General features: G+C 49.0%; 1 protein-coding gene across 8 annotated transcripts in view; it reads left to right on the top strand.

Annotated features, from left to right (window-relative positions):
* Positions 1-26,325, top strand: part of CASZ1 (castor zinc finger 1) — a 197,511-nt gene that overhangs the window by 29,161 nt on the left and 142,025 nt on the right. For 7 of the 8 annotated variants that reach the window (XM_057375953.1, XM_057375950.1, XM_057375958.1 and 4 more), the window contains exon 2: positions 10,884-11,027. The exons of the other annotated variant lie outside the window; for it this stretch is intronic. Coding sequence is in view for 1 of the 7 variants with exons in the window: in XM_057375957.1 (XP_057231940.1) it covers positions 11,021-11,027 (7 nt within the window). In the remaining 6 variants the exon portion in view is untranslated. The remainder of the gene's footprint in view (positions 1-10,883; positions 11,028-26,325) is intronic. 8 annotated transcript variants of the gene reach the window in all.

Here is a 26,325-nt window from a genome sequence, read left to right on the forward strand (position 1 = left end):
ATTGGGTTTTTACTCAGCAGTGAGAACTGGTTTTCCCAGAAGCTGCACCCAGAGCTTGGGGCTGCTTCCTGATCCAGGTAAGTACAGGTTTCTAAAAGGATATGCACCTTTTTCCTCTAGTTATCATCCCTGAAAAATTCCCTCTCTATTAATTACAATTAATATTTTTAGCTGTTCTCTTTTTATCTRGAGATTTTTGCAGATTTTATAGCTGCACATATTTTTTACATTTGTACAAAGTAGTTTGTTCTGGCCTGTGAATGACTATCCAGAGCATACAGCAGAGCAGGCAGGTCTAGAGCTGGACTCTGCTGCTTTGTTTGCAGGGCATCTGAACTCAAGGATCTGTGTTTCTGGGTGGTACACTCAGACTGTCTTGCTATTTCAAGAGGCAGAAAGCTGTTGCTTTTCTTGATGGTCATTTTTTCAGTGAGTCTTTTTCTGAGCCAGATAGTAACCAAAGCTGGCCCTGGGTTGATACCCTGCTGAACAGCTTTCCTGTTGTTGGGTGTTAWTTTTTAAAAATATAATAAAATAACCCCCCTCAAAAAACACTAGCCATTAAGTGGAAATAGCMCTTCAGCTTTAGACTGAGTTTATTTAGCGAAGAAGGGGATAACCTAGTGGTTAGAGCACAGACAGAAATCTTGTAGCTTTGACTAAATTGCTGTTTTGAGTTTGGTCAGGCTACATTAACTCCTTGTTTTCTCACCTTCACTGTGAAGTAAAGAATTCCCCTGTGGCATGCCAGGCAGTAAAACTGGAATTTTGACTAGGCAGCAAATACATCTGCATACATGGAATTTTATGGCAGAAATCTAAGGATGTCTCTGAGTTCCCATGCACTTACTCTTCTTTTTCCAGGGAAATAACTCTGGCTTTTAAAATTAGCAAGAGCCCTTCATTCACTCCAGGGACCAATAGGTGGAAACATGCCATTTTACAAACTGGATTTGGTTGTGGACAGCTCTGAGGCCGGAATTAGGTTGTATTAGGCTGGAATATCACTGCTGCAAATGATGTCTATAGGCACTGGTTTTGTTAGGTGCTTTGAGAACACCAGGGCTGCTCTGATGGCAGAAAGCTCTGCTGCACATCACTTCAGCACAWGCATGTGGGTGAAATGGACCTATAATGCATAATTGTAACAACTAGAATACTGCCTATGCACTTCCAAAATTGGCTGGGTTAATAAAACGTGCTGATTTGCTCCCTGAGGACATRAAGGGACTGGATGATATTAATAAGGGTCACCAGTTCAAATCTGGGGCAAGTTAGCAGTGACTGCAACAGCCATGYTTTTCCCTAAGTTCTCTCAGGCAGAGAGGCATCACTACTGTGTTGGCAGCTGGATTAAGAAAGGAGGATGGCTCTGTGTGGTCCTGACACAGGGCTTCAGAAATGGCAGTGCTTTCCCAGTTCTGTTGGGATTTCAGTCTCCTTTCCAGTGTAATTTTAAAGCATGAAGCTGCTCATCCATGTTTTCTGGATTTATAGTCCTTGTGTCCCACATCTCGTAAATCTGTCACCTCATCTGTGTAGCGGAAACAACAATTATTTTGATTATTGTGTTATATTTTTTAAACAAATATGGTCGATTTCCAAGTTTCCATGAGAAAAGAAAGGTCTGACTATTCAGCTGTTGCTCTTGCTAYTGCTGCTTGTGGGGATTCAGTCTGTCCATCTAGAACAGAGGGCATTTCTATCTTGGGAGGTAAATTACCTGCACTATACTTGCACAGTGGTGCCACATAGTTTTTGTAAATGAAAGGCAACAGTCTTGAGCAGTAACACACTACAAGATCCCCGCCTGTGCCTCTGGGTGAGCAGAGGCTTTTTGGCTTTGCAGCTTTTGGCTCCAGGTTGATGCTGCACAGGGATCCAGTGAGGGTGTCAGCACACTCGTGTGTGTAGGAAATGGGTGGTTTCTGGCTGTGCTGTCTGCAGCATCCTGTCCCTTCAAGACACATGGGAAGCTGAACAACATGACATGCTGAGCAGGAGGGCAGCTTCTGGTCAGGCGCTTGTATTTTTGCTGCCTTAGCTGCCGTTATAAATTCCTCACTCTGGCCTTTCACTTCTGATATTTTTCCCTTGGACAAATCAAAGACGGTTTTGTTACCTCCGGCTCCCTGCGGATGCGGCAGCTTCAGGCAGTGAAATATGCTTCTGCCTTTAGAGGGAGGACAGGGGGCCTGCTGCTGGGAATCTGAGATGGAGAAGGGTTCCGGGAACAGGACCAAGGCTTTTGCCTTCATTCAGCCCTGGCTGCATCCATGTGCATGTGCAAAAAACAAACTTGCAAGTTGTGTGCCGGGAGGATAGATCAAGGCGCTCCAAAGTGCTGTAGGATTTATAATGTGGATTGAAAAACACACAGCAGCGTGTGTAGGTGGCACTGAGACATGATTGCCTCTCCTTGCCACTCCCCACTTGGGCAAGCAAGGTCAGCATAGCTCCTACATGAATACATTCGATAATAAAATGGATGGATTTGGCAGCAGTTGTAGTATTTGTGCCTAAAAGGTAAAAAGAGAAGTAGGTGGGATTGTGTGAGGTTGCCCTGGAACTAGACATGAAGGAGTACAGTCCTAGTGACTCGGCATGGATTTTTATGTTASATGTGAGAATGTTCTTTAGGTTCCTGCAACCCTTTCCTCCCTTGTTTTTCCAGCGGTGCTCAACAAAGTTGGAATTCATATTTCTGTTTTCAAACCATTCAAATGTTTGAATGTACATGTAGGACTGCAAGCCAGATGACGGTGCACTCGAGGGACAAGAGATTAGGATTCTGCTGGAGTGATGCTATGGAGTATGTTCCTGTGCTTGCTAATGTCCAGTGTCTGGAATTGGACAGTACTGAGCTCACCATGATCCCTCATTTGTAGCTGTGTGGCTGCTCATGGGACAGGGACCCCCAAAAGTGCTCCTTTGGTCTGTACTGTCAATGCTGGGAGCCCTGAAGGGTCTGCAGCACAGCAGCTCTCAAYTCAGGCAATTCCTGGGGGAATCCCTCTTCTTTCCCCATTAGTGACTSCTCTCATGTTTGGGAGAAGAGGAGCACGAAGCCCACCTTGACTGACACGCAGTGCCAGGGATTATGGAATTACTGTGATGGGTTGAAGTAATTCTTCATATCCTGCTACATGATCATCGTATCCCCAGGGACCTGATAAAGGGTCATAGGACTTATTTGAGAGCTGAGAATCTGAGGGATAGTCCAGAGGTTCACTAGGGCTGCTGGGTCAGGATCCTTTGCACTCTGTAGGAAATTCCCTTTCCCCTACATGTATGTCTTCATCTGTGGATCCAGCAGCAGCTGTCTGAAGCTGGAGGAAAGGGTGGGAGTTTAGCCTGGAGGGTCTGCCCCTGTCAGCAGCTCTGGGTGGGTGGAGGGGGGAATCTGGCCAGCAAGCAGGTGAATGCACACACAAATGATACTGAAAGCCAAGGCTAGTCCTGCTGATGTGGCCCTTTCTCCTGCAGCGGATCATAAAATATGGCTCAAATTTTTCATTACGGCCTCTATTGATTATCTTTTGGGACAGATGAATTATAGGGAACATTAAATTTAAAAAAAAAAAAAAGAAAAAGGGAAATATTTGAATGAGTTTGGGAGGTCGATTGCCAGCGAGACTGACATACCAAGCCTAACTGGCACTTTCCTGCTTTGAGGATCTGCTGGGCCCTTCCCACAGTTCCCATTGGGGTAGCCTGCCCAGGGAACTGCCCTTGTTCCCTTCATCTGCCCTTGGGGAGCTGCAGGCTCTGCAGTGGCCACGAGCTATGCCAAGGGACAGCCCARAGGTACAGACAGTGTCTTTCAACAGCTGGCAGTGGGAAATAATGGATGTTGCCCCTTGGAAAGGAACCACAGTTCAGAGTCCTCTTCCCTTTCCCAGTGGTAGCAGGAGAGTTCTGGAGCAGACACGCAGGAKCTGGGTGGCTGTAAATCCCTTCTCTGTGCTTTGTTCCTGTATTGTTTTCTGTCAGTCAGGCCAGCAGCCAGTGCTCCTGAGGAATTCTCTGTTTTCTTTTCCAAGACTGAGAAGAATGTGGCCAGGGTCCCTCTCCAGGCACCCACAGGACAAACATCCCCCTCCCCAATGCTCATCTGTGTCTGGACAYAGGGTTCTGCATGGCACAGTCCTCATCCCCCACTGCTGCGGAGAAATCTGAGCAGACACCCTTTGTCCATGCCCTGCCTGYCACCACCAGCAGCTGCTCTCCTGCAGGTCAGAATGAGCACCCAAGGCATGATCTCTGCTTTAAGGACATTTGCCTGTGGTGCAGKGGTGCTGTTTTTTCCCCTGTGAGCAGATTTCCGTTTGTTTGGTCACGCAGCCACTGGGTTGAGTTTTGCCAGTGCTCTGCGTGTGCTGCTGGGCAGTAGTGCCTTGCCTGAGCCTCTGCCAGCCCGGAGCAATGCAGGTGCTGCAGGTGTGCTGGAACACCGTGTGCATTCACTGGTGCCTCTGTGTGACCTGTGGGATAAACCAGCGGTTCTAAAGTGTAAAACGTTCCCCCTTGCTTGTGGGAGATTTCGGTGCTGTGAATGGGACCACCATTCTGCGTGCTGAAAGCACAGTTGCGTGTGTGTTTCATTTCCTTGCAGATCTCTGCTGATTTCACAAGACATCCACAAAGCTTTGGCTTCACCTGGGCAAATGCAAAAGGTGGTGGTTTCCATGGCTCCACAGCCTCCCTTGGGCGACACACCCTTTTTGTGTAAGCTGGCTCCCTAGAGTTGATTGTTTTCTTGGCAAACAGCTTCATAAACTCCTTCGACTATTAAACTAGAAAGAAAAAATAACCAAACCAAACACAACAAAACCCATGCATTGTGGAGAGGGACAGCAAGCAGGTTGGAGCAACTCCCTCAGCAGCTCTGTCCCCACGAGTTGTGTCCCCTGGAGCCCCTGGAGCGGGGCAGGGAGAGCTGGACTTGCTTTGGGAGGTGCCTGCGCTGCCCCAACCCACTGAGCTGCAGTCAGCTAACAAACATGAAGGAAAAGGTCATGTTATTCACTTTTATTTTTTCAAAGCTGCAAACATCCCTCTCTGTGGGAGGGGATGCTGCACAGATGCCAGCTCAGATTAATTTAAATATTTACTAATCCCATTTTTTTTTTAATTGTGTGTTTGTGCTGTGTTTGTGTCCCATAAAATACCTGGTGTTTTGGGCGTACCCCCTTTGCAGGGTGCATGAGATCACACTGAAAAAATGCAGTGAAAAACATTTTCATGCCACGACACATCAAATAGGATTTTGAATTAAGATGATGATTTTTTCCCTCTCTTTTTATCTCTGGAGTTTGGGTGAAAGGGTTTTCTTTTTTTGTTTATTTTAAAAATCATTTTACTTAACTGGGAAGAAAAAATGTCACGGAAATATTTTAAAAGTTACTTTTGCTTTATCTCACCATGTCAAACATCAAAAGCAGCTGTGTGTTTCAGCAGGTAGGCAGTGAGCAGGGGAGAAATCCGGAGTTTGGAAGCCAAAGTCAGCTCTGAACCTCTGAGTGTGTGACAGCAGCTCTGCTCCTTTCCCTGCCTGCCATTCCTGTGTGTCAGCCTTGCTTTGGGGCAAGTGCTGCCTTTGCTGTTTGTGCGTCCCCTGACACAGGGCTCTCTTTTGGGGTGCTGGGCTTCTGCAGTAACACTCCCAGGTGAGTCTCCTGCAGGGCTTTYCAGGGGACTGAGCCTTTGGTGGGTGTCCAAGCATCCCTGGGCACATGGCTTTGTGTGCCCCGAGGGCTGAGCATGGCCCAGGACACAGTCTGGGCACTGGCACGTTGTCCTCTTTGTTATSGGATTTTATGTATGCTTTTGGCCGTGGAGACTTAATGCTCCCCTGGGTGGGAAGTTTTCTTTGCGGGTTCAAGCAATGAAAGCACTACTGGCATTCACCCCACCTCTTTTTAATTGCTCTCCATGCCCATTGGGTCATAATCTGATCCCAGCTACATCTGGGAAAGTACAGAGCTGTTCCTTGGAAAAATGGAACATCTCCAGAGTAGTGCTGATGGGATCAGGATCCAGCCACCTCCTCTCTAACGATCCCCGCTGGGTTTGGCCCAAAACACAAGTCTTCTGCAGGGGCTTTTGGCTTTACTGCACCTGTAAAGGACCCCAACTTGAGCCTCCCCACTATGAACAATAGGTCTGGAAACTCTGGGTCAGGAGAGACTTGATGGGTAAGGGGACAGAGGAGGTGACATGGCAGACAAGCCCAGTGTCAGTGCTGGGACACCAGCTTGGCTGTTTTGGTAAAAGCCTCGGGCTGTCACTGGGGTGGGGTAGGACACAGGCCCATGTTTGTCTGTGCAAGGGGGGATTGACACTGGTGGAATGTGAATCCTACGTTCCTGCTCTGCTGAGAGAAAGGGAAAAAAGGAGAAAAATCGGGTGGATATGCAGGGAGGGCAACAGTCAGCTTATCTGAGCCATTAACCAGAATTTGAAATTGGACCTATTACTTTTGAGGAATGTAGGGCAGTGGAGGAGAGATGTGTGAATGTCCACATGGCTCTTGCCTCARTATCCTAGTAAAATGCCAGCACAGGATGACAAGGAATAGTACTTACCCCACAGCTTCAAGTCCACCACTGCAATCTTTGATCACTTATTACTTTGCTATTCCTTCTGCTTCTTGCTGTAATTGTTACAAAATCTCTGTGCTTTGGGAGGGGTCCAGGACTCCAGGGCCCAATTGCATCTGCCCTGATTCAGAAAGTGGGTCATGCTGCTTGGTCTGGGAAGAAGATACTCATCTTGCTTAGCATGATATTTATTAGGAGATAGAGAAGGGAATGCAACCAGACTATTGCCTAGAAAATTGCTGTGGGGGGATAGCAAAGGACTTGTGAGGGCAGAGCATGGAAAGTTCTCGTGCACCCAGTGCCTGCTGAAGCTTTGCCATGTTCCCTGTGATGAGGAAGAGATTTGTAGCTGCTCACTCAGCAGCTGCTAGGCAGTGTTGTGATGGGCTCTTTACATTTCTTGGAGGAGAGACTGGTGAGAGTAGAGGGAGGGGAAGACWGTATCTGGTGCCTTCATAAAGATGTGCTGTTTTCACAATCACAGTTGGGGTTTGCTGCTGGATAAATGACCAGCAACCTCTCCAAATACTTGGCAAGGCATGACACAGTGCTCTGAAAGGCAAGAACTCTCCTGCAAAGAACAAGTAGAAAGCCTTGGTCCAAAGCGTGGAGTAATTTACTCTGTGCTGTATCTATTTCTCATTAAGCGATGGAGAGAAGGAAACTGAGGAAGCAGATGATGATGGGCCCAGTGTTGCTGCAGCAGGATCTCACAGCAGGGACTGACACAGACTGCCTGACTCGGTGTGGGGGGAGGTAAAAAAGCACAGTGATCCTGCCAGGCTGGCTGGGCCTGTGCTGCTGCTTGCTGTGAAATCACCCTCAGGATTATCCAAAGGAAGAACTGGCAACTCAAGTAACTTGGAGGGCCGGATCCTCAACTCGTTTAAATTGGCATGACTTCACTAAAGCCACCAAAACTGCACTGATTTTACATCAGGTGAGCATCTGCTCCAGAATCTGCTGAAAGAAGACGAAGCAGGCACAAAACAGAGGTTTGGTACAGCTCCTTACAAGCCTGGGGACTCCTGGGCTGTCCTGAGTGGAGGGTGGGTCAGCAGGTCATTGCCAAATGTCTTGGACAGCTTGGAAGGGCTCTGAATTCTTGTGGCCATAGCAAATGCCAAAGCACAGCTCCCTTGGGAGGGTGGGGGACCCGCCTCTTTGCCTGCACTTTGGAGCACATGTTGTCAGGGATTGGTGACATTGGCACCTGCTCATGGCATTTTAATGGCAGCACGATGAGAGGGGGTCAGAGACACAAACTGTAGACCTGGCCAGTCGTGGACCCTAGGCACATTCCCATGGGTGCTTTAAATCTGGCCTGTCTTTTCCTGGACATTCAACACCACTTGTATCCCTGGTGCTGTGTGATGCCRCTGGCAAAGGCAGACCAGCGGCTGTGGCTTCAGCCTCTTCCTACTGTCACCACAAGCTTTATCTTTGCCAAGCCTGTAAGATGATGGGAGGAGAGTTCTCACTCCAGTAAAGGACRGGAGCCAGTGTCCATGTCTCAGCTCATGCTCCATCAGGCAGCATTAAGCATATGTGTGCAGAAATTGTAGGTTCGTGTTGTGGTAGGCAATYGTTTCCTCAGCTCTGCCTGCACCTTGTTCTTAGGTGGGGTGTTACGGGGTGTACACAAAAAGGTATGGTGTTGCATGTTCTAGAGATTGTTTGCTGAAACACCAGGCTGTCGGGACCCGGAGGGATGCACAGAATTCCCTCCAGCCCCTGGCATGCACTTRCATCCGGGGTGGATCTGGGTAGAGTTTTAGCAACTCCCAGTGAAGCAGCTCAGGGCCGGAAGTGAAAAAGTGATAAAATATCCAGCTGAAACTCCTGTAGGATGTAATTACCTGAGCTGGAAGCTGGCCAGGACAGCAGGTATTGTGCATCATCTGCCAGTGGTATCAGAAGCACCCAGCATTGCAGGAGAGGTGGTCAGGACTGAGGAGTGATGTTGGTGCAAGGACTGGGCCACTCCCAGGAGGCTGCYTCTGTGGGCATTTGCCATAACAGCTTTTGAAGTCACTTTTATTCCATGGCTGTTCTGTGATGTACCATGGTGCCTGTAAAATGCTCTTGAGAAGCTACTGCTCATGGATGGGTAGCCTTACCCTGATGCTCATTTAAATGCTTCTGCTTTGTCATTTAAAAAAAAAAAAAAAACAAAACAAAAAAAAAAAAGAAAAAAGGGGAAAAAAATCCAAAGGAAATTGACTTCCCAAAAATGACACTAACATTGGAGGCCTGGCACAAATCCATTGCAGCCAGGAAACTTAGAATTAACCAGTGCACTCCCATGACTGCTAGGAATGGCTGTATTCCAGCAGCACAGGCCAAGGCTTTTGGACTTGGGGGCCTGGGGGTGAAACCCGTTAACGTCTCTCAAATGCAGCAGGTTTTGTGCACCTCTATACATGCAGAAAAGACCCCAACCCAGCATTAGAAGCAGGGGCAGCTTTATTCTTTGGGTAGAGGGCTAACAGCAGGCTCCTGATTGTCAGATGTGATCCCAGTGCATGAGAGGGCTCCTTCCCCGGGATTTGCCCCGTGGGCTCTGTGGCTGCTGCTGAGGGTGACGGGCAATTCACGGCTGCAAGTGAGGACAAAGCTGATGCTTCATGTGGTGCAGCATCCCATAAATGAGAGACTGAAGCCTCAGATCAGCTCTGCTGAGAGGGAAGGCAGAGGGAAGCAGGGCAGGGGCAGTGCTGGGGCTGTGCGAGCTGCCGGCCCCAGGAAAAACCTCCCGGCAGAAATTGCAGCTCGAGTGGCAGCTTAGAGCTGTCCTGAGCTGGCAGAGTGGGGTGGAGGGAGACTGGCAGAACCCCTGCTACCTGCTGCTTGCCTTGGGCTGATGCTGTCGGGGCTGAATGTTTGTGAGGATTCATTTCACTCATCAGCTTTGGGAAAGCGTGGAACGGGCTCCTGTACCTGCAGCTGTTTGTCTGGCACTGAGAGTGGGACAAAGCTGTGCCTTCGCTGGCCCAGCTATCCCAGGCTGCCAACCTGCCTTTGTCATGAATTCCCACAGCTTTGGGATACTGCAGACAGCAGACCTCATGTCAGAGCATTGATAGCATCTCATTTCGGAGGTTGGGGGAGGTCGGGATGCGTTAAGGCTGAAAATATTTACAGGTTTTGAAGTTGAAACACAAACAGGAAAAGCCCTTTAAAAAGTGAGTGTAGTGGATATTCAAAACAGGGATTGCCATGGAAACACCACAATATTTGCTTAAATTGACACAAAGGTTGCTGGTTGCAGGGTTCTGACTTTGGCTCCATTTTCTTTGGCCTGACACCTATCACTAGTTGATCTCTACAACCCTCTTTTGTTTTGCTTCTTTTATTTTTGTCTGATGGGAATTTAAAAAACCCCACCAAAACCAAAACCCTGCAGTCGGCAAATCCCACCTCATAGAAGAGCCTGAAGCTTTTAAGCTTCTGACAAAGGTTGGAGCTAAGACATTTAATAATTTTGTAAGTAAGGTAAAAGTTCTTGTTATTTTAATCTGTGCATTTGTTCATTTCCTCCAATGCAGGAAGTAGAAGGGAATTGTCTTTACTGTCTAGGGAGAGCAGGGCGAAGGCTGAAACCTGTTGCAGAGATACTGTATGCATCCAAGGAGCACAGGACTTTTTATTGTCCAGCCCTTGGACCACAATTTGAGAGATTTAGTTGTAGTTTCTAATTCTGCCTCAGATTTGCCAAGTGAGCTTTGACAAGTCACTTAATTACTGTGGGCCTCACTAAACTGGAAATAATAGTTCTCCTTTGTCTTACCTGGTTGTATGTGTAACATTTTTGAACATGAGATTTGATGTGGGGGTGGACAAGGAGTTCTGTGCAGCTGGATTCCCCACAAAGGAGGGATGGCAGCACAGGCTCCCGTGGGCAGGAATTCTCTGCTGGCTACAGGGGGAAGCTCTTTGCTATAAGTGCCTTAGTACTATAGGCTTCTTCTGCCACTGATTGACCTGGATTTTTTTCTGGGGAAAACTGGAGTGTACAGCCCACTGAATAGTCACCTGGGTGGTTTGTACCTTGGCTTTTGAGTTGCTAGTACCACACACGGCTGGCARGGAGATGGGGATGGAGTGTGTTCAGCAGGGTGAGCACACCTTGCCTCGCTGGCCTGTTGTGTGTGACCAAGGGCTTAGGTCTGTGGGTGGCTGTGGCATTTGGGGCTGGCGTCACTGCTTGTGTTCATGATTCACCTGAGCTCTCGTACTGCTCAGTAAGGAATATTCATTTCCTTTTGAAACTCTCCTCAGGGAAAAGAGGCTTCAACAAGTGAAGGGAGGCCGTCTAATTCACACTGTCTTTACCTGAGAACACCTCCAAAACAAAGAGACAGACTTCTCTCCTGGCTTTGTACGCTGGAGGGGACCTTCAAGCCTGTGACTTCTCAATGCAAGGTACTGGCTTTTGTTCTGTGATCACACTGCTCTGAAGTGGGACTGGAATGAGTGATTTTTGGCTCTCCAGAGCCTTCATTCCAGTTACTGGGAAATCTCAAGAAAGATCTGCTGGAACTCAGTGGTTTGGGTGGTAAATGCATGGTGGGATGTTGGTTTGGCTTCGGCTGGCTCACAAGTASGACTGGTTTACCCATGCCATCGCTGCCCATCTCTGCACAGACAGACAGACAGCTGACACAGCAATCTCGGTTTGAGCAGCTCCTTCTCTTCACCTCCTTCTTCCTAATGAAGTGCTGTGCAGTATTAACAATTAGCTAAGTRGTATTCAGGGGCGTCCCCTGGGTAAGTATTGTGTGGGACAGTTTCTGATTGACTTGTTTCACAGAAGTGGTTTGAGGATGTCTGTGGTCACGGTGGGTAACTCAGAGGTTGTGAGTGGGTGGGAATCTGTGTTGGTAAAAGCTGTTTTACTTTCTTCTCTGCTTGTCTGCCGTCACAGCTTCTCTGCAAAGAAAGGTATGACATAACAGTGGGATAATATGTTTGAATGTGTTGGGCATTTGGGAGTTAGCAGGTGGCACTGCCACACTGCTGCAGGCAGGAGAGGCTGAGGATCCTCATTGTGTCTGACCTTTGTGTGACATCATGTGCACTGTCAGGGAGAGAGACAGTGGTGTCAGGGGGTGTCTCCATACTGTGCTTGACATCGTTAAATGCTGATGATGTCTAAATGAAGATCAGCAACTGAAGTACCTGAAGGGATTGTGTATCATCATGTTCCTCTACTTTTTGCTGCTATGCCATAAATGAACCTGGGCAAAGCAGTATGTCCAAAGCTGCTGTGAGACACAGGTGCAGATGAAACCTGAACTGGAAGGTCTGGGTGGAGGGACTGTGTTGGTTTTGCAAGAGGGGTGATGAGAAAAGTCACAGGTCTGAGATGTTGGTCTGGGACTCCAGCTACACCTGTCCATTGCTGGCTGTGTTTGGCACATGTTCTGAGTGCCCTACCTTAAAGAGCAGCAGTCATGATCCTCTGAAGCTCAGCGGGGCTGAGTTCTTGCCMCGTGTTCAGAGCCTACAGACCTGAGTGCTTTCAGTAAGCCTACCAGTTTAGTGTGTTCTGTAAGGATGGGATAGGAGCGAGCTGTGCCTTCCCACACCTTCCTTGTGCTGAAACACCTCCAGGGTCTGGCGTGCTTTATTTGGAAAGCCTGGTTTTGAACTATTAATGTAGGGAACTCAGGCTTTTATCCCTGTGTGAGCTGTTCTGGTGCTTGTGTCCCCTTTTAGAGCAATGGCACGTGCCTTCCCGGGTCTCCAGAGGCAAGAGAGCTTCCCAAATAGGAACTCTGCCCGAGGGAATAAGGTAAAGGGCATGAAGAACCGTGAGGTTTTTATCAAATAACATACAAATTCTCAGGTTTGATTGCAGCAGGTAAATTATCTGCCAAACACCCTTATGTGCCTTTCTGGAGAGGTCCACCGTCCAGGAAGGAAAACTCTGCTGAGGAAGCTGCGTCATAGGTTCTGGGTCCATTTTTCCACCACAGGGAGCTTTTCCTGTGAACAAGTGTCCCATCACTTGTTTCTGCTTGTGTAGCTACTGATACTGAGAACCCTGCTTTGTCTATCTGAGCTGGACCTGGGATGAGCAGAACCTCTGAGACAGGAAGGTAAGAGGAGGAGACTGATACATCAGGAATTCTTTAAATGCTCAAGTGATCCTTGAGGTTCAGGTTCTTGCAAATCAGTTATCATTTTTCCACCTTTGTCTCCTTCCAGTACCTACTGTGTCCATTGCTGAGTGTTCTTCAGGGGCTGCTTCCTGAGGGACAGTAGCTCATTAGAGCCAATAGAAATATTTCCCTGGACTCCAGCTGTTTTCTGAGGTCCCCTAGTTCTACAAACATCCCTGCAGTGAAGGAGATACATTTAGCTTTTCAGGCATGTGGCTTTGTGATCTCTCATTGCTCTGGACTAGAAATCCCTGTGTTCCAGTCTTCAGCCCTGGAGCAAGTTGTATGGCTTCTACTTTCAAAACAAGCTCAATTTACTTTGGGCTACAGAGGCTGTTTGCACGTTCTCCAGAGCCCATCCCTTGGCTGTGATTGCTTTTTCACTGTTTATAAGCACACGCTGGTTGTTTAGTCCTAGAGCTATAAGAGTTGGAGGGAGTTCTCTTGTTGAGTTAATGAAGGGTAGACTTTTATGTGGGGGGAAAAAGCTAAAAAAAAGTGTGGGAAAAGGATTAGAAATATCTGCTCAGTGTTTGAATTCGCAAAATATTCCCCCTGGTTTAAATCCTAAAGTAAAGCTAAATTTGGGGGTTAGCTTGGCCTGATGGTGTTATTTTTGCTTGGTTTCTTGGGATTACCGCATGGGCACAGCTGTGCAAGGAGCAAGGTGGGAACAGTGCCTTCCACAGAAGAGCAGCGGGGCCAGCCCWGCCAGCCCTGGCGGCTCCGATCCTGAGCTGGGCTGGGGAATATGAAACAGCCTTGCAAAATCATTGTGGAAATTTACCCACCTGTGTATGAAATCAACTTGCCTGCCTTTGCCAGGAGGAGTTTAACTTGCCCATTAAAATACACATCTATTTATGTATTACTTGTTCTGTGAGAGAAAATTTTCCCAGGCAGTTACAAAACTCAGTCTAGACTGTAATGTGTGGCATGTGGTGGTAACATGCCATATACATATATCTGAATAGAGTATCTCCTGTATCACCCTGCTTGGGAGTTACCAGCACATATCTGCAAGGCCTTTCCGTTTGCAGCGCTGTCATGGGTGAAGGCTTGGCCTGGTTCCTCCATCCTGCAGTCAATGGGGCTCTCGCTGCTCCCATCCCATCCAGCCCGGCAGGCGCTTCCCCGCTGCCTGTCCTGACCTGTGCCCYGCAGTTCAGGCTGGAGGCAGCAGCTCCCAGGTGGAGCTTTTCCRGCAGGGCTGAGCAGGGGAGAGGGAAGATTTTAAAAGCCTGTCTGGGTAAGAGCAGGGTTGTCACATCCATCTGCTCGGGCCCTGACGAGCAGCTGATCCATATTGTTAACATATTGCCTGCCATATGGGCTAGCTCAGCTCTCCAGGAACGCTTGGGACACCTGACCTCTAGTGTGACAAGATGTGAGCATGAAGGACGGGTTGACAACAGCCCTTGGGTCTCGGAGTGTGAAACCGCTGCCTTCCCCTGCGCTCATTCTCGCGCTGCCTCTGCCTGCCTCGCTCCCTCTCTTGGGTCTCTCTGAGGGGTTTTTTCCTCCCTCCCCTGTTTTCCGCATCCCTGGTCTGCGCTAGATCAATGACCTTCACTCATAACCAGACTGGACAGTTCTGACTCCCTCCCCCAGGCCTTCGATCAGATGTTTAGTTGGCGGCTGTGGAATGCTGAATGGGGAGAAGTCAAAGGAGGGAAAAGAGGATCATGTGCTTGGCAAGCCTTATAGCTGTCCTTACCATATCTGGTCTGGGAACGGGACTGAAGACCGATCCTCTAAGGTCTGAGCACCTCCTGCTCACTTGGATAACAGCAGATGCTCATATAACTTCACGGAGGTTGAAGGCCACCAATGGGATCTAAGCAGGTTGAAAGGTCTCAGATGTTCAGGAAAGGGCCTCCATGCCAGAGTTCAAAGAGGGAACACTTAAAAGGCTCTTGAGAGACATGGAAGGAATCAGTTTCAAAGTAAACATAAGGGCATCCCAAAGCCCAGGAACACTGCAGTGCCCAGAAGCTGTGATTTTGCACCTACTTGTGACGGGGAATAATTGTCGGAGGGGCAGAAGCTGAAGTGGTGTTCTGGCAGTGAGGACGTCGGCTGAACAGGATCCAATCCCAGTGCTGAACAAGGCCTGACTACGGAGCCTGTGATGCAGTTAAGCGCAAGCCCAGGACTCGTGTGTGGATTTGTGGAGCAGCTTAGCCCTAAAGAAGCCCAGGGCTTCAGTGAGTGTGACGCTGCAGACCAGCCCGCCCCAAACACTGGATGGATAAAGGGATGTTCAGAACTGGAGGAGACAGGATTGGGCCGGCCCTTTGTGGGTTCAGACCTCGCTTYCCCTGTCAYCTTCAGTCATTCTTCTGAATGCACRGTGCCCTCAGGCTCCTGGAACCTCTGCTGATGAAGTTGGCTCTCTCCTTCCTAAGGCTTCTGTCTTCACACTTGAAATTTAGGGAGGTTAGATCCTGGTGCTGGCGAGGCAAGCACCACTTCTACTGTGAACTTCAGTGGCATTGGGATTTCAGACTTGGCTCCTCAGAAGGGGATTGGGATGTTTCCCAATCATTTTTACCCATCGGCTCTGTCAGACCTGCAGGCGTGACTCATTTGTCTTTTAGTATCCCCAAGTAAGGGTTGTCTTTTTTTTTACACACCTGTCTTGTGAAAATCAGTATCCTTCAAAAAGCTGAGATTTTGCCCTGCTCTTCATAAAGGTTTTAGACCAGTTTAGTTGCTTTTCTTTCTCTCGTTCCCCATGCACCTGCAATTGCACTGATCTTTAATAGTGTTTATTTGTAAGAGAGGAGCCCACTGAGATATTGCAAAATAAAACACAGTGATGAGTCGTGGTTTATTTACTCAAGCTTCACTGATGTAACAAACCTGATTTTATGTTAATAATGACTCAGAAATGGAGTTGGGAGGAGAAGCCGGATCTCTTGATTCCTTTAACTCTCCAACAGTATTTCTTCCTGTCCTTAGATCCAATGGCAGTTCTCTGAGCTGGGGTGCAAGCAGAAGTTCTGAAGTACTCTGATGAAACAGCTGGCTAAAAAAATACGGGTGYTCTGCCATTTTGCAGGGTTGCACTAAGATTTAGGAACACATTCAGCTCAGGTAGGCATTGTACATCCGTCTGTCCCTCGGGCAGCTCTCCAGCCAGCAGGGACGCTGACCTGCAGAGTTCCTCAAGGAAAACGAGTTGGAAAGCACTTGGAGCAATCAGTGCTAAGTATGCACATGAGTGTTCGAGGGAAATGCATGTTCAAAATGTAGTTCTTAGAAATCTGTTGATAAAACCAAAAAATTTAAAAAATGAACAAATAGTGTAAAGTGAATGGGAGCTGTTCTCTGATGGTTTCTGCTGGGGGCTCATTCCAGAGCTGGTGCTCAGCCCATGGGCTGTGCCAGAGGTGAGGCTTATCTCACTACTTGAGCTGAATATGGAAAGGCTGTTTTAGCATATTGCCTCTGACAAATTATTTATATTAATGCTGGGGCTCTTTTTTGCTATTACTGCAGTTACATATTAACCATTAGGAGCCACAGGTAAGCCATCTGCTGATGCCCCAGAGCTGCATTTTTTGTCAGCCGAACTATCCTGATTTTTGCCAGGGCAGTTTACAATCTGTCCCAGTGTCTTTCTTGTGATTCTTGCTGAGTTTGTCTAAGCTGTACATTAATAGAACATACAAGAGAAAAGGGGAGAGGACAGACTAAGGTGAGTTTGAAAGTAAAACGAGCAAACAGTATTGCTAGCCTTGTCCTTTCAGAAGTCAAAAGCTACTCCCCTCCTCCCTGCAATTATTAGACTTAATAATACCAAGGTTTCTATGGTTCAGCATGCACAGAGATCACATTTCAGGTTGCTGTGCCCTGAAAGTGGGAGAACAGAGGGAGCAGAGGGAGGGACAGCACTGTACACACAGTGTTGTACAAAACAAAAATCTTACGTAACTTGCAAGATCTCAGACTTTAAGAAAAACATGTAGCTTTACAAAGCTGACAAGAGTTGGCACATGGGAGCAATTTCTACTTGATTACCACGTCCCTGCAGTATGCTGACCTAGAGAACAGCCTACACAGGAACCTGGTTGCCATCCTCCTTTGCCAGGGCTAGTTACAACAGGAGCTGAAGTCAGTTGCCCCGAAAGCCAGGGATTATTTTTTAGGTAGACTTGTTTTACCTGGGGCTGTCTGGCAGTCAGCAGTGCAGATCCTACCCGAGCTGGTCACACATGGTATGGAGCATCAGGGATTTGTCCTATCTAGCATCCATATTTGAGGAACTGCTAACTGGACATCCTTGATCCCTGATCCAAGAATAAAATGAGCAGAGCTGCTTGCCATCTTCTGCTGTAGCAGCACAGCTCAGGGCTCTGGCTTCCTCTCCAAGAGGCTCCTTCTTTTGCCCATTAGACTGTTGTATTCCTGGCTTTCCCAGCCCAGAGGGAGCTGCTAGACCACGAGGGTGCTTATCCTGCCTTTCCCTGACTTCCTAGCGCTTCTAACCTGTGGGAGACCAACCAGGGGGAAAGTACAGTTATCCTTCCCTAGAGCCAAACACTCAAGCAGAGCCTGAACAAGGAACAGGGACCATTTCATGTGCGTTTGGAGAGCACTGAGCGCTCAGGCTTTTGGTCAAAATTTTGAAAATCCACACAATGTTCCCCAAGCAGAATTGCAACCCTTTTCCCAGCTGCAGGCACACGTGAAGGTGCTTTCCAGGACTGCACCAAATCAGTCTTTGCTGCACCAATTCTGTCTTTGCTCTTTGAACCCTGCTGCACTGGCTGTCCTCCCATTATCCACTTCTACCTGCTTCTTCCTCATTCCTCTGTGCCAATTTTATATGGGTTCAGCAGAAAGGAGGGGAGATTTTTCTTCCCCTTGTTTGCTTCACACAATTACTCCCATCTGTTCATTCAGGCTCTTCGTTCCTTTGTTTTTTCTAGAGTCATGTGGATTTGGGTGCAATTTACTCTCTCTGGGATGCTTTTCTGGACAGTGCTGGTGTGGGAAGAAGGTCTGGTTCACAGGCCAGCACAAGGGGTGGGGGAAATTTGACTCTTCAAATTAATCAGAATTTTCTTCTCCAGAAATGCTAATGGGGGAAAAGCAATTAAAGCAGCCTGGTTTTTATTAAGTAATCTGTGTTAAGAGCTTGTAATGAAGTTTAGTGCCTTGCGACTCGATATTTCAGCTTCATCGATTTGAGTCAAAACAATCCAGAGTGGGCAGGGAGCAGGAGGTGAGCTGCTCCCCAGCATCTGTTGCGCTGACTCTTGCTCCAGCTCGTTGTTGCAGATGTCCAGGGTAACGCCTGTGAGACCACTCAGTCTTTATCTTGTCCCGGATGAGAAAGGGAGCTTTAAAACCCGCTGCACAAACTGGATGTCTTCTGCTTGTTTAAAATACTTGTTCTCAACGTGAAGGTGGCCGTGGCCCCTTGGAACGGACTTTACCTCATTTCTTGGGGTAGTACAAACACCAAAGTTTTCCATGGGGAGCAATGAGGGGACGAGGGACAGCAGARGCAAAGTGGCAGTGGAAAGCAGTGAGATTCCCCCAGCTGAATGCTGCATGACATGAACAGGTTCATAGAACTTTCCTAAGATCTGGGAAAGTTTTAGGTACCACAAGGTGAGGATGGGGATGATACCTGCCATTGCTGTCCTCTGTACCTGCAGGCCYGTGCTTGCTCCACTCTGAACAGCGTGGCCCTGTGACCCGGGTGACAGCTGGGGACTGTGGGCAGCTGTGGAAGCAGCCCATCTCTTCCTCCTCCATCCACTCCCAGAGAAGGCCAAAAAAAAAAAAAAAGGACAAAGTCCCTTTAAAGAGCTACATGCCAAGCCCCTGCCGTCCTGTTTTATCTGAAGTCCAACCGCATGTTGTTCCAGGGCCGATCCGCTTTAGCTAATTAATAATCTGACAGGAACCACCCAAGGGATTAGCTGCTGAGATGAGCTAGACCAAACCCCCAGCAAATGAGCCCCACGCWCCCTGGGGACTCGGAGGTGACTTTGAGGGGCAGGGGGTTGCACCACAKGCAGAAGGGTGTCAAAGCCCTGAAGGGGATTTATGGCACATGGGAGGGTGAAGGGGGAGGTGAGGGGTTACAATTTATGAGATGTAAACTAATAAATCAGTTGAAGAGGGGAAAGGGGGAAGCACCAAATTAAAAGATAACGTCTTAAAGGAGCAGTGTAAATGGATGGTGCTCCCAGTGGCCGGGGAGACCAGGAGAGTTCCCAGAGCAGACAGGTTGTATTCTTGCTCTGAACTGGATACACGGGAGAGGGGAAGAGGGAGATAGCAAAGTGGAAGAAAAAGGGGGTTGGGAGGAAGAGAGATGCATCTTTTTGCAGTTTATGCAAACAGTCGATGGGTTGGCTTTTGTGGCAGAGGCCACCTCTTGATGGCAGAACACAGGGACTGTGGTGCCCTTGGCCCGGCAGAGGCTGGAGGGTGAGGGGATCATCCTCTGCTCTGTCATCCCATCCACTTAGGCTTTCTGTGGGGCAATGCTTTATTTCCCTACTTGTTAAATGGCATTAGTGGAGAGGGTCAACTTGGAGCAAGACAAAATTACTGTCACGAGAGCTCTCTCAAGACAGTGTGATGTATTTTTTTCTTTTGCCAAGAAGAGGCCAAATTTGCCTCTTCACTGAGTCTTCAGGAGATTGCAAGGTTTGGAGTTTGCTCTTGGAGAAAGTGCTTGGTTTTGTTCTGGAGCTCTGTAGAGGTCTGGAACTTCCTGGTGGTGAAGGTCCATTTCAGATTCTCTTCTGATTTCAGAACCTGTKGTTCCTGCTGGGCCGGGCAGTGGCCTTGGGCATAGGTTTTCCCCTATCTCTTCCACTGCCCAGTCCCAAAGCTGGTTATCTTTCCATATCATACTCTTCTGGTGCCTTGTAACCTCTCCTGGCCCACAGTTCTTTCTGAGAGCCTGCCCAGGCCTCAGCTCTCTCTGGGGGCTGCTCTAATGCAAATGGTAATGCAAGATGGGATTTCCAAAAGCCGCCTTAGGAGATTTGTAATCCCTGCCCCATGACGGTGCTAGACACAAGCTAATGGAGAGGGCCCTGTGTGAGCCCTCTCTGCAGAACCAGAACAAACCTCTGAGCCCTTGCCAAAGGCTAAGCTTTTGGCATTATTCCTTTCAAGGACAGGAGACTCCTTTATTTCCTCCATCCCCACCTGGCCTGCAGCAGAGCCAGGGCAGCACAGGGCTGGAGAGTGAGGCAGGGGCTGTGGAGTAGCTGCCTGTCCCAGGAGCCAGGGGGCTCGTCCTGCCCCAGCCCAGCCCATGCCTGGAGCCAGCCTGAGGCTCTGCAGCTCGCCCGGTGTGAGCCACGAGCAGCCCTGAGGTGGTCGCTGTGACCACCTATCCCCTAAAGGGATATTGGGATCATGAGGATGCTGCCCTGGGGCAGTGTGGCACAGAGCCTGCAGATTGCTCTTTCAGTGGGGCCACTGCATTAAGCAAACAAAACTCATCTAACTGCTTCCACATATTTCCATCTAGAGAGCTGCCTTGCAGCTTGCAGGGTCCCCCACACAGACATGTTGGGCTGGGGTGGCTTCTTCTTGTGATCTCCAAAGGCAGGGGGAGGAGAGGGAGCAGTCCTGAGCCATCTGGAGCTGAACTGTGACTGAGAGCCACCTCACTGGGGGCACCAGCTTGGGCCTGGGCTGTCAGAGTGGTCTGCAAGTGTTTTGCCAGCACTGCACCATGCCATGCCATGGATCCCATCCCATCCCATCCCATCCCATGCCATGGATCCCATCCCATCCCATCCCATCCCATCCCATCCCATCCCATCCCATCCCATCCCATCGTTCCTCCTCCAGCTGCTGTGCTTGGGCAGTCTCGTGTGGGGAAGCTCTTCTGGAGGTTGGCAGTCTCACCAGTGCAGTCTCTCACACACACAGCCATGGTTTGGCCTCCCTGCTGCTGAGCTGCCAGTGGCCCACGCTGCTCCTGACCAACATCATTAGTGCGGGTATTTATATTTCATTAACAGCATTAAGCCAAAATGGCATTAAAAGCAACACCAATGATAAATAGCTTATTAATAAACAGGGAATGGGTCTGTACCACGCACAAATTCAATCCCTGCCTGAATGTGTCTCTGCCACTAAACTCAGCCTTTTAACTCTTGCTAGTCTGGAGAAATTTGAAGGATGTTTTGGGGATGGATGGTAATCAGATGAAGGCAGTGGGTGGGGACACACAGTGTCAAATAGTTTGGTTCTTCCTAAGGCAGCTGACTGAGGTAGATTCCTCAAAGTGCTGTTGTATTTCCATTGTTGGGTGGGAACTCATTTGGTTGTGTTTCTAGTGTAATTTGGATTGTGTTAAAACAGCAGTAATATAGAGAGCATGAAACAAGAAAAAGCAAAGAGATTGAAGATGCAAGTGATGCAAGTCTGCCTTTTATTTTAGTGTCCTCTCTTCTGTTTCCCCTACACTCTTTCACACACCTCTGCTGGCTTGGCCAGGCCCATCCWCAAGAGTCAGCAGTTGTTGCTCTTGCTTGCACCAAACCCAGTCTCTTCCAGTGATGTCTGAGGACAGCCAGCCCTGTCCTCATTCCTCCCTGTGTGTTTATTCTAGGGATTAAGAATGTTAAAATGTGGCTTTTCTTGTAAGCTTGTCAGTTTGTTATTTTTATTTTCTGTTTTTGTTTGCCCCCTACTCCTTATTCTGTGAAATCAGTTCCTATGCTTCTGCCCTACCCTGAGTACAAAGGCTCCCTTATTGCTCTTCCTGCTCCTTTTTTCAACAGTAAAGTAATTAACTAGAAACTTGGATGACTTTGGAGTTGGAGGCCCCCTCAAACCTCCTCCAGGTTTCTCAGAGAAGTTCCCCTCTCTATACACATCTTGGCATCCACTTTTCCAGTGGGGAGGACATGGTGCAGAGCTTTGCCTTGCTTCATCACACAACCCTGCTGCCTCCTTTGCATGCAGACACTCGTCCCTGCTCCCAGGGCATTTGGGTCCCCTGCTCTCCTAAATCCAGTGTGTGCATCTCCATCCCCGCTCCGGGGGTGGTCACAGTTCCAGTTCCCTTCACAGGTTGTGTACTGGGGCCGGTAGTCACCCCTATGACYTGTGTCCTTTATTGATGGACAGCAACCAGAACCAGAATACGGGACAGGGTATTTTATCATTTGATTGCCTGCCAACATGAGCAGTATCGTGGGTCGCATGTCTCCTGGTTAGCTGAACTGTGAATTGTGTTAGCTGAACTGTGAAGTGTGTGCCCTGGCAGAGGCGTGTAGGAGAGGAAGCTCGTCACAAGTTGCCTGTTCCCCTCAGCYGATTGTCGCAGGGGGTGTCCCTTGACTCACATGAGCACTAAACTGCACGGTTATTCAGAGCAGGGAGGGGAGGGAAGAGAAGGGAAAGAAACCAGGCATCAAGATGATAATGATTTCCCCAGAGCCATGAAGGGARCTGAGGCTGATATTCAGCACCATCTCTTCATCTCACTCTTGCCACAGCATCAAGGATAAACAAAAAGCCCCTGATCCTGCTTACCTACTGTGGTCCCAGCCCTGATCCTCGGGCATCCCTTCCTGCAGGGACAATTGGCAGTACTCAAACCCTTTCTTGCAGGGCTTTGAAGGCCTCAGAGGGGGAGATGGAGGCTGGGAGATGGCCATAGCACTGGATGAACATCTGGACTGTGGATGGACAGAGAGCACAGAACACAGCAACCTGGGATCTGCTTAATAGAGATTCCTGCAGCCAGCAGAAAGAGGGAATGGATCCGACACAAATACGTTGCACAATTAGTAACCATGAGCTGTCAAGAGAAGGGTTTCTGAGCCTTTGAGCTTTTCACCCTGAAGCCATTCCTGGAAAGATCCCTGAGGGAACTTTATGGAAGTGTCCATGCCTGCCCAGTGACAGCTGGTACCAGTAAGGATGGTGTCGACTGCTGCTTACGACTGAAGCTGACAAAAGTGGCCTCTCCCTTTCTCCTTCTCTATTACTATGCTTCCTTTTCATTCTTTTGGAAGGATCTCTCTTACACATGAATTACTGTCACCTGCCAGATCTTGGGCTTTCTCTCCCCTGAACAACCAAACAAGGGTGTGATGTCTTGAGCCCTGCTTTTCACTGTGGAGAAGAGTGGCCCCTGTGTGAGGGATGCTTGGSTGGGGGGAAACATAAGCTTCCTCCATCTGCTAAGGCCTATGTTTCATGGGAAGGTGTTCCATGCTCTTGGGAGGACACTGCCACTTTGGAAGGTTATCGTGGAAGCTGTCTCACATCAGCTCTGTATCTGAGGGATGMGGGAGCCTATTCCACACACTGACAGTATGAGAACAGGCAGACCTGAACTGGGGGTCTGTGTCCAAAGGGTGGCTTCCCACGGGGCATGGAGCCATGCTGAGGGTGTGATCTGTACCCAACTCCCAAACTACTGCTCTTAACACCCACCCCAGCAATTCTGCAGACTCCTCGAGCTGCCTGTTCCATTGCTGCTCCCTCTGTGGAGTGTCTTCCCTTGGAAGGAATTTTAATCAAACTTGACTGAGGAGTGCTGAAAAACATGAGGAAGTAATTACAAATATGAATTTACAGCCTCCTGGAGTAGCTCCCTCCTTCTCTCTCTTTGCATAAGGCCTGTGTTTTAYCCTGTTACCACCATTACCAGTCTCATTCCTCAAGCCATCCTCCACTTCACTACCTCTGTCTGAACCCCGTGTGTCAGCTTTGTGACCCTCCCTGCTGCCTCAGAGAAAAGAGCAAAGCTAGAGCCAGTTCTGGGGAAGATTGTGGCCCTCACTTGCTTCTTTGAGGGAGTAATAAGGCAGCAGGAGGGCAGTCCCAAGAGGAAGTTGCAGGTTCCCTGAAGGAAATTGGCTGGAACAGCCTCCCTGGTTGTCTATGATTTCCCAGCTAGATAGGCCCCAGGAGAGGGGRCAGGCTGGAGCAGGGTGGAATCAGCCTGCAAATCGGGATGGGCTGGATGCTTCCTCTATAAGGTGTCATTTTTTCATGTCTTCTGTTTTTGAGAGTCTTATTATTATTTATTTAATGCATGAAATCATTATTCTGGGAAGGCTCTTGGCTTGGATGACTRCAGGATCCATAACCTAGGATGCATGCATCCCTTGCATCCACTTTTCCAGGGGAGGACCTGCAGCATCACCACACTGGTGCCATGCAGCACAAGCTGCTGCCTCCTTTGCATGCAGACACTCGTCCCTGCTCCCAGGGCATTTGGGTCCCCTGCTCTCCTAAATCCAGTGTGTGCAYCTCCATCCCCGCTCCTRGGGCTGGTCACAGTTCCAGTTTTCACAGGTTGTGTACTGGGGCCGGTAGCTCTTCCCTGATTCCAGGTTGTGTCCTTCTTTTGTCACACGTGGGAATAGAGTGAGTCTGTGTGTTGCCTGTRTGAAATGGAGAGCTTTCACTCTGTAAGCCTTTTGCAGAAGGGAGAGTGAGGAGAATTGTGTGGGTGAGACACCAAACCCAGTCCAGTTGCCTTGGGCAGGAATTAAGGGGTAAGGTGTGAATTGTGTGTGGGGGTAGCAGAAGAGCTAAACCACTCAGGCACCTCTCTCATCTTYACTTTGCTTTCTTCTTAAAGCAGTAGAAGAAATTTCTGGCAGGTTACTGGGCATTTGGGAATGTGGCTGTTCAGACAGTTGCCAGCCTGTGTAGGGATTGGGAAGACCTGTGAATTTTTTGGTGTAATTTAGCAGAAATGGGTAGATTTCTATGGATGATCCTTTAGCTCTTTACAGAACAAGCCGCTTCCAACCTGTAGCTTTTTTCTTTTGCTGTTGTTGTTGCAATGGTAGTGGGGTTTTTTCTGGGAGGGGGGGTAGGTTTTTTGAGGGGAGGGGGGTTATGCCCTAGGGGTATTAATTTCACTTGGCCCTAAGGGGACCAGAGAATTAGTTGTCCCAGTGCAAATAGGGGAGGGCATTCCCTGCCTTTCTGGCAGGCACTGGTGCATGGTTGAACAGAAGACTCTGGAACCCTTGGGCTTATTAGATGCCTGATTCAAATCTGAGTTTGACTGGCTGGGGCTCTCATCTTCTGGACAGTAAGAAGAAACCAACCCCAAATGCTTTTCCCAAATCTGCTGTCGAGGAGGCTGCTACCATGGCCCTACATTGGGCTGTTTGGTAATGAAGGAGAGAAGGGGGAGTAGAGTAAGTACTCCCTCGGGATCCCCTCTTACACTCTCATTTTCCTGTAACCATTTTCATTTTTTGGCTAATTAAAGACTCTGAGCAGTTTTCAGCCTGTGGGGTTTCTTTTATTTGGTTCCTCAGCAATTAACTTTTTTACTGAACAAAGTTTTGATTGAGCTGGGGCCCAWGTCTTGGTTTAAAATTTCTCCGTAGCCCTGTGAATCTGTGCCCTTTCCTATCCCATCCATGGCTCAGCACCACCTTCTCTTCCTTGGCTTTTAATTCTTACCAGTGCTGTCCCCTGCCTCTGTGCTTTCTTCTCCACCTTCACTCTCACCAAGTCCCCTGTTCTGCTGAGAAAAGGAGGACCCAGGAGCTTGTTTGCCCTATCTTCAGAGGAGCCCTGCTTGTTCCCAGTTGCAGAGGCTTCCCTCTATGCAGTGTTTTTTCCATGACAGTCCCAGTGGGCTGGAAAGAACCTGAACTGCAAGACCAGCTCATCTCATCTCTAAGCAGCTGTGCTCGTTCTGCTCCAGCGTCTCAGGGTTTTTGTGGASTCAGTTCCCCCCTTGCCTGGAGACCTGAGCCCTTTCCCCAGCACATCTGTCCCTTTCCTCACACTGAGATGGTCCATGGGGCTGCCCGCGTGCCCAGGACCCTGCAGTGCCTCCGTTCTCTGCTCTTAGAACTGCTGCCTGTCCTCACTTGCCAGGGACCCCACTTTGGATGACCAAGGTGATAAACCTGCACACTCAGCTGGAGGCATCGGCCTCCTGTCCGGAAGGGCCTGGTCTTTCTCACCTCGAGCTCTTTGCCTGCTGTGGTGACACAGTGAAAGCACACGATGCTCCTCACTGCAGCGGCGCCTCCATCCCCCTCCCCATGTGTGAACTGGGGAGCCTTCTCCCATTTGGCTTGGAAACTCTTTGTCCAGCTCTTTTGGAGTCCTGGAATCCCCTTCGTTCCTGCTAACAAATGTTGGATATACTTGTTGTTTTGAGGACTGGGGCTTTTTTGTTCTTGTTTTCCCCAAGAGCCATTTCTTGTACTGTTGTGTGGTGGTATAGGCAGCTGTCCCTTTCAATAAGGAGTGTCAGCACCAAAGTGCCACCCCGTCCTCGGGCTGCCTTCACCCTCCCRTGCCTCCCCCAGCCCATTCCTGTCACGAGTGTGCCCACACCAGGCAGGCATGCATGAGCTTTGGCTTGCTGGGAGAGCACACCTGCAGCACTTGTGCACACACACGAGTGTGCCAGCCCTGCTGTGTGCCAGCCCTGCTGTGTGCCAGCCCCGCTGTGCGTGCTCCCATTGGCACCAGCCAGGCAGTGAGGGTGTGTGCCACTGCTTCTCATCCCTCCATCCCTGTCCATCCATCCATCCATCCATCCATCCATCCATCCATCC

This window comes from Malurus melanocephalus, unplaced genomic scaffold (assembly GCF_030028575.1).
Source record: "Malurus melanocephalus ecotype Western Australia unplaced genomic scaffold, MMel_1.1 scaffold_266, whole genome shotgun sequence".
Classification (NCBI taxonomy): Eukaryota; Metazoa; Chordata; class Aves; order Passeriformes; family Maluridae; genus Malurus; species Malurus melanocephalus.